Here is an 8,312-nt window from a genome sequence, read left to right as displayed (position 1 = left end):
ACGCCCCTCTTGGCACGATAGGCAAATTGCATGTTATCCTGTATGTCTTCTGTTGATTTTCTCAGTTCTTTCAAAACCAGTTTTTCTAAACATTTCATGAGGACTGATGTTAAAGCGACAGGTCTTAGGTTGTTAAAATTTTGTATTGATTGTTTCTTTGGGACAGGAATTATTTCAGAGCATAATTTCCATGAGAGTGGTATTATTCGTTCTTTCAAAAGACATTATATTGAAAATATCAGTATAAATGGGAGATAACTGAGTAGAACACATTTTAATAATTTTACTTTTTTGGTACAATTGTACTAATAACTAGTTAGATTTGTACGCACTATTGTACAAATAACTGCAGCCTTTTTTTTTCAGTCACTCTGCACAATATATCTAGCTGATAAATTCTAACTAAACAGATAGGTTTATCAATGATACATGATATGTATAATGTAAATAGCAAAGATGGTGGGCAATGTTCACAGAGCAAACATATAAAATTGTGCTTCTTCCTTTATTCTGAAGATTTGCTTCCATCCAGCACATGACAAGATAAAAAAGTAAAGATTTACAAAGGTCATTTTGCTAGTCTTCTTTCCATGACCATTTGTCTCATGAATACTTTTTTTCACCAGGATGAAAGTTCTTTTACAGTGGAGTCCACTTATAACGAGTCTGGAAAAAAAGAGAAGTCTGTTATAAAGACACTATTCGAAAACCCCGTTTTTTCTTCTTCTTTACCTTTGTAAATAAAATACTGCTATAGCGCTATCAGACAAACATGCGAGTTGGTTATAGCGGAATATTGCTGCTGCTATGCACAGTGCATAGGCCAATTATACATAATGTAAAACCTCGCAGGTTGAGAAACTTGTTGGTGATCTAGAGAAACAAAGAATGGGAGAGCCCATGTGTGTCAACAATGAAAGCTGGAGCGACTGAGTAGGGAGGGTGTGGCATGTGCAGACAAGCAGAACGCATCGGGTGATAGGCCAGCGTAGTTTAGATTATCAGGGCCAACCATGCCTCTCACTTCTCCAATGCGGGGATGGAGAGGTCACAGCAATGTGATGGATGGTGCGAATGTGTGATGTGCAAGCAAGCACATGTACCACAGGGTGTGGTGGGGTGGGGGAAAACACTGCGGGCGAGTTAGCCCAGAGCCCTTTCTTTCTGATCGCCAACACAGAGCTGCCAGTCAACATCGCTAGCGTTAGAGAAAGAAAACTGATTCGATTTTTGATCAAGTAAGACCTAGAGGTCATGTTGAAACAAAATCATCGCCAGGGGAGATAGTAAAAGGAAAAACAGAACATCAAACTCATAGAGTTAGGCCTACTTTACAGTTTCCCTTGAATTTATTACTGGATCCCTTAAAGCGAGAATCCTGCTATAACGGACATTTTGCACCGGTCCCCTCCCTCTCGTTATAACAGGATTCCACTGTATTTTATGGCTTTCCAGGCAATTTTGTACTTTATTCTAAGTTACTGCATTAACAAAAAATATCACTTAAGTTTTGTCAATTTTGGGTTAGATTTAATTTAGAATTTAGTTGAGACTGACAGCCCTGACAGACTTGCCTGATGTATCTTCTATGTGCACCGTGGTTCTTTCAGTTTGTCAGCTTGTTCTGAATAGATCTTGCCTTCCTGAGTATCAGGTGCAGAGAAATCTAGAGAAACAAAAGCCATGTTGTCCTCTAACAGACAGACTACTTGGGCCAGAAATCAGACCAGGTTAACATTCTTCCCCAAGACACTAATGAAGGAATTCAACAAAATATCACTGAGACCTTCAAAATCAAGTGTTTTGTTCAATGTTTCGAGTCCAATTGGTTATATTGTGCCAAAATGATTGCTTTTGTCCCACTCATGAAGGTAAATCTGGCTGACTCCAAATCAAACTGATGAATCTGATGGACAGTGTGTACTTATTATTAAATTTTTTAAATTGGTTTGAAGGTTATTAAATGTTCCTCTGACCTCATCTGTCTCTTAGGTTCTGGATGAAACCTTACCTGTCCTGAAACCAGATTTTTCAGCGTATGACAGTTCACCTGAGACAGGTGTCCGGCACATGTGGGTGGGACATGCCTCCTCTTTAGTACAGCTGGATGGGGTAACAGTTTTGACCGACCCGATTTTCAGTAATCGCTGTTCTCCGGTGCAGTGGATCGGCACTAAAAGATACCGACCCCCTCCATGCGCAATCGAGGAGTTGCCCAAGGTGAATTGTGTGGTCATCAGTCACAACCATTATGATCATCTGGATTATAACAGCGTTGTTGCTCTCAACAAAAGGTTTGTGCTTCCCTTTTAGTTTTCTAATTGTATGCAGCCGCGTTATTTTTCTTCTGTATATCCCTGCTGGAGGTCAGGGATATTAATAGCACTATAGATTGCATATATAGCACTCTATGCCGTATGAGTACAGGCTCTGAACGTTTTCATAGATGATATGATCACTGGGCATAATATTTCATTCACAGAAGATAAAAACATTTCGCATTAATAAGAAAACCAGTTCAACCACATAAAGTAAAGAAGAACTTTCTCAACCATACATTAATTATATATACATAAAAGGATAGCAGTGAAAGCAAGACATATTCAGCACCTTCTAACATATTATAACTAAAACTTGAGCAATCGCTTAAATGTATCAGGATTTGTTGTTTCTCTGAAGTCCTTGGGCAAGGGTTTCAAACTTTAGGGCCAAAAAATTAGAAACTTCTCTCACCAAAAAATATCTGACTTCATCTCACGGTGCTGTTGATTTTTTAATGTACTCAACTGTTTTATCTACAAAGAAAATAGAGTCATATCTTGCCTTACATGCAGCCATGTATCCTTTTTGAACGTGCTCTTGATAACTATACTGACGACAGTGGCTTCAGTTTGAGGTTGGAATTAGTTTTGAATTTGCTTGGACGGCGACCCCAAAGGGCCTTTTCGTTCTAATTTTAAAATCATCAAGGGATCTTTAACCCAATGAACCCGTAGCTCTGATATAATGGTGTACGAATTATTTGCCCCTGGCCTGAAGCACTGATATATCAGTGTGTGCTAGTCTACTACGGAATAGTAGTCCGTACATGGAGAAAAAGGAGAAAAATGATGTCAAAAGAACTTGTTGGTTAGTGGTTACTATTATAAAAGTCAAGGGAGCTCATGGAAGAGGGAAATTGGTTTGAATAAAAGGTACGTGTTGTTGAGTGTATAGCCATGTAGCCATTTTTTTTTTCCTCCGGAAGCCAGGGGACAGGTTAATTTGGGCTCAGGAGGTCAGGGTTCATTGGGTTAATCCAGGACATTCCCTTTGGAATTACTTTTAGAATGGAAAAGGCTGTGGAGGGGGGGGGGGGGGGGGGAGGAATCCGTTTTTGTTGAAATGAGTAAAATAACTTGCTCATATTTGCAAAACTTTTTTAATGTTTGCCTATTTGCTAAAAGAATATATATTTCAGATTTGGTGAGAGCCTACGATGGTACGTGCCCATGGGTCTCAAAGAATGGATGAATCAGAGTGGGTGTCAGAACGTGGTGGAACTAACGTGGTGGCAGGAGAATATCTACGAAGGTCCCAAAGGAAACATTAAATTTGTGTGCACACCTTGTCAGCACTGGTGCAAGCGGACGGCCACAGATGACAATAAGGTGATCACATGACATAGTTGTAAGGAAGCAGAGTTTTTTGGGGGTTTTTTTTTTTGGGGGGGGGGGACAACTGGTAACTGATGGTTTTTATACAGGCAAACTCAGACACACATACACAAGTGCGTACATGCATGCATGCATGCACACAAGCATGCATGTGCACACACAAATACAAACACACACGCATACACACACACACTCACACACATACCTGTGCATTCTCATAAGCACATGGACACATACATTCTCGCTCCCTTGCACATACTCACACATACCGGTACACAGTCACATACCCCTCCACAAATCGCACATACGCAGACACAACATGCGCACTCGCACATCCCGGGATATATATGAATGCCCACAGACACACGAACAATGTACATAATTATTTAGCAGGAAGATGAGTGCAAACCTGGGATTCCAGGTTGGTGGTTGTAGAGAGTCAGTATCTTGACCATACCCATGTGAACGAAAATATATAACAAAGAATCATTCCGTTTCTACATGGTTATCTTGTTTCCTGGTTTTGCAACATAAACGACTTGCTAAGGTTTGCAGGTCTTTGCCATTGATCCCTTCCCCATCTTATCATTTTTGTTTGTTTCAGTTTTATAAAAGTTCATCAACTTCTCTGTAATGACCAGTTAGTAAATATCTAATACAAACGGTTGTTTCGGTTTTGACACTTTGATTCAACCTAGTACTAGTCAGCTGAGAAATGCAGAGAAAGTTGTTTGTGTTTCGAGCCCACACCATTTTATCTTCTAATCCCTATACTTATTCTTGTTCAATTTTTTTTTGTCTTGATACTCTCCTTTACAACTTTACAACCACATCTGTCTCCATAAGGTAATTTCAACACCCCTGTCAGTCTTATCGTCCATCCTCTCATCATCACTGTCTACACATTCTTCTCTCACGCACACTCGGTTCACTATGGGTCGCTTCTTTAGCAAAATCTTAGGGTTATGCTTTATCGTCAATCGTCATTGTAACCTAATCCCAATCATTATGATCTTCTTTTGTTTCCACATAATCTTCATCATCCGATCTTTACATGTATGTAGAATATGTGACTCATTCGAGAGTGAGTCTTCTCAGCGTCGGTCTAAGCGCTGCCACTTTCAACGTAAGTAGTAAAACTTCTCGGGAACACTCTCGAAGGTGACCTTGGAAATTCGCCTGTAAATCGATAAGTGTTCAAGCAACTCAACTTTTGACAGCAAAAAACAATTCCAAAATGGTATCTGATTACTTTTTGAAAGTTTGAGAGTGAAACAAGAAAAATCAAGCTCTCTGTTGCATGCACAACTACCTGAATCCAGGGTGGTGCGTGCGGTGAATGGAAAGGTTTTAAACTAGCGTGCGCCAAAGAGGAGCGCTACGCATCGAAGTGGTGTGAAAAACAGCGCGCCAACGTGGTGCGGTGCGATACGAAAAGGTTAAGGTGTTTGACTGTCATTCAATAGGTCCTGGGTTTGAATCCGGATAGTGACGGAAAATTTTCTTCTCTAAAATTTTCTCCTTTCATCTCCTTCCCTGCTCTCTAACAATGTTCTGTGGTCTGTTTTCGTCTCCACTTTCTGCCCCCTCCCCCTCACCTCCTTTGCGCTCTCCTCTGGGCTCCGGACTCTTTCTGCAGCCTTTCTACTGCTACTCGTTGGCTCCTTTTTTACTACTGTCTTTCAGCCACACCCCTGATCTTCTGGTTGGAAAGATCTATACCAAGCCCTCTCAGATAAGGGTGAAAAATTTCATAGGTCTCGTGTGCAAGTTGCGCATGTTAAAGATCCCTTGTTGGTCCAATATTTATAAGAGTAGGCTTCGGCAACCACTTGGGCAAAATTCAAAATGTCCTACCCTTTGAAAATGTTTAATGTGTCCCACACGCTTATATGACCTTTTGCAGTTGCTAGCGCCTTAAAACACTTACCAAAACAAAACAAAAATACCGTTTCAAAGAGGACCTGGATGAATGTAGAATGATGGTGACAATATTTATATATATATATATATATATATATATATATATATATATATATATATATATATATGTTTGTGTAAATGTCTCCCCCCTACCCCACCCACCCACCCAGGTCCTGTGGTCCAGCTGGAGTGTCCTGGGACCCACACACAGGTTTTACTTTGCCGGGGACACTGGCTACTGTGAGGGCTTCAAACAGATAGGAAAACGTTATGGGCCTTTTGACTTAGCAACTATTCCCATCGGTGCATATTTTCCCAGGTAAGCCATGTTTAAAAAAATTATATTTGGTATCGTTCACTGTGTTATTACATGAATTAAATGTTTCTCACCATCTTGCCATATCTTGTATCTTTTGCCACATATTCTGGCAATGCCAATGAAAATTTAATTTTTCGCTTTAGCCCTTTTTAATTTGGTACCAAAGGAAGAATTTTCAATTTTAAGAATTATGCTTTTTGAATTTTAAGAATCGGTTCATAAATAAAAAAGAATAGGAGTTGTAAAAGTGGGCAAAATATGGATGATCCACATATAGGAAAATACTCCTAAAAGTGGACCATGCAATAGCAGAATCTGTAAGAAAATCGACGATATCTCAGTAACTTATTGGAGTTTTAGAAAGAAACTTGGCTTCCTAATGTGTTTTTGGGTGGAGAAATCATTTCTGCAGTCAGATTTACTAACCATTTCGTAGTTATTTTGTTATGATTAAAATTTTGTTGTACATATTACGATTTTTCGAAAAAGGGGTGTCGGGATGAGAGCATTAATTATAATTTATTTATAGCATCGTATCACAACATGGGATCTTTAAGAATATGTTGGCAGCCTGACTAAATAATGACATAGTATTCTTTGATGACTTTAGATCATGCCAACCTTAAAATATAATTAAATTGAATCTAGCATGCTGTACAAATAAAAACCCTTTTTTCCTCGTTGAGACGTGAACACCTTGAGGCGAGATAAACTTGCCTCGGAATACCCCCATTGCGATGCTACCGGGGAAGAGAGACAAAAACCACCTGATGTGTGCGCCCGACATTGCCCTATTTCAATTACCAATGAATGGGCTCGGAATAGTTGTTCAGGGATTTGTAGGTCACATACATTTGCGGAGGGAGTGAGGGGAAAATGGCCGGTCTCCGTGCGAAGCCGCTTTAGACAGGGGGGTAGTTGTGCATTTATGATCGGGTCTAAACAACTACTTGACCCAGCACGTTCAAATTTGAGGACACTGTAGAGGAAAGATAGTTATCTTACCATCTTGACCTTGAAAATCAAGCACATTATAGTTTTCGGTATACCCGATATGAAAGTATTCCCGACACCAAAAGTATAGGTTAATTTATGTGTACAAACTTCAACGTCCACATATCATTAGTTTGCATTATTTTTTTTATTGGTTGCCAAGTTTCATTCACATTGGTCCAGAAATAGAGCAGACCGAAGTTGAGTAAGTTAGTCACTTACGTTCCGACCCGGTCCAAAAATTCACTTGCAAACACCAACAGGGACCGAAATATTGCAAAAGCTCGATCAGCATTTCTACATATTTGTGTGGTACTATCTCCCTAAATACACTTATCATGTGTACTGGTGTCTATGATGTTGTCATTAGGCTCTTTGCTGTTGCACCCAATAGATACAAATTAAGTTTCTGTATGGGGAGAATTCGTATCAAGCAACTTGGTCTTTCTACTGGCATTTGTATCTCTCTCAGCCCAGATTGGCCTTAATAATTCCTTATCTCCGGCAAGCAACCCCCAGTGGCTGGCAGTTGGAATTTCTTTTATAGCAATTGCTGAAAACAGGTCTCTTGTACCGGGAGTTCATTCATTAGATGAAGAACTATCAAAATAAGTTCACTTGTTTTGATTTTACGACCAATTTATTGACATATATGTCACTTTTAGATTTCATATCAAGAGGGGGCCCCGGCGCAGATAAAGAGTTAAACCTTGCAGTGTTGAGGTATTTTATTTCTATCTATGTTCGTCCAGACAATATACAATCTTCATTCAAGAGAGATTTACACAAAACCGTAATATATGTCGTGTTATTAACGCTTCGATTCTGGCTTGCCACTTCAGTTTCTTCTTTTTTTTGGCTCCGCATTTCAGTGGATTGCCACTTAAATGGTGTTTCGGGGGTACCAATTTCATCAACTATAAGATCTACACCTGGTTCTGTGCCTCATTTATGTGTGATTTTCTGTCCAATTATAAATAGTCTGAGTGCTCACGCAAACAAATCCATCCATATTTGATTGAATTATACTATAGCCATTTTAAGGTAACACCTTTCATGTCTGTGGGCATAAAATTATGGAATCCTTTGCATACTCAAAGAGTCAAAGAATAAGCAACTATACAAGTTGCAAATACATCTTCTAGAATGTCGTGTAGAAACCAGTAGAAAAAATAGCAGAGGATCAGTTTGGGAGATCACGGGTGAGAACGTACACATCAGTAAAGAGATTAACAAAAAACTTTGCTTTAGGGTCAAACCATTGAGATCCTGTACAAATTTCAGATGATTAGTTCAGGGCCATACTCCATACATCATTTCAATTATCCCCCACCCTGTTCAAATCATGAGGGCAGGCAACTTGACCCCAATTCACCCACCTTTGCTTCTCCCATCCCTTTTCTACCACAAGAGCTTTCCCC

The 8,312-nt window shown here is 39.6% G+C and overlaps 1 protein-coding gene across 2 annotated transcripts in view; it reads left to right on the top strand.

Annotated features, from left to right (window-relative positions):
* Positions 1-8,312, top strand: part of LOC101848241 (N-acyl-phosphatidylethanolamine-hydrolyzing phospholipase D) — a 20,600-nt gene that overhangs the window by 6,020 nt on the left and 6,268 nt on the right. For both annotated transcript variants that reach the window (XM_035972726.1, XM_005109766.3), the window contains exons 3-5: positions 1,993-2,294; positions 3,461-3,650; positions 5,750-5,898. In XM_035972726.1, coding sequence (XP_035828619.1) covers positions 1,993-2,294; positions 3,461-3,650; positions 5,750-5,898 — 641 coding nt within the window. The remainder of the gene's footprint in view (positions 1-1,992; positions 2,295-3,460; positions 3,651-5,749; positions 5,899-8,312) is intronic.

The sequence above is a fragment of the Aplysia californica genome, unplaced genomic scaffold (genome assembly GCF_000002075.1).
Source record: "Aplysia californica isolate F4 #8 unplaced genomic scaffold, AplCal3.0 scaffold00814, whole genome shotgun sequence".
NCBI lineage: Eukaryota > Metazoa > Mollusca > Gastropoda > Aplysiida > Aplysiidae > Aplysia > Aplysia californica.
The sequence above is the reverse complement of the archived record's forward strand: the minus strand, read 5'-3'. Positions and strand labels throughout refer to the sequence as shown.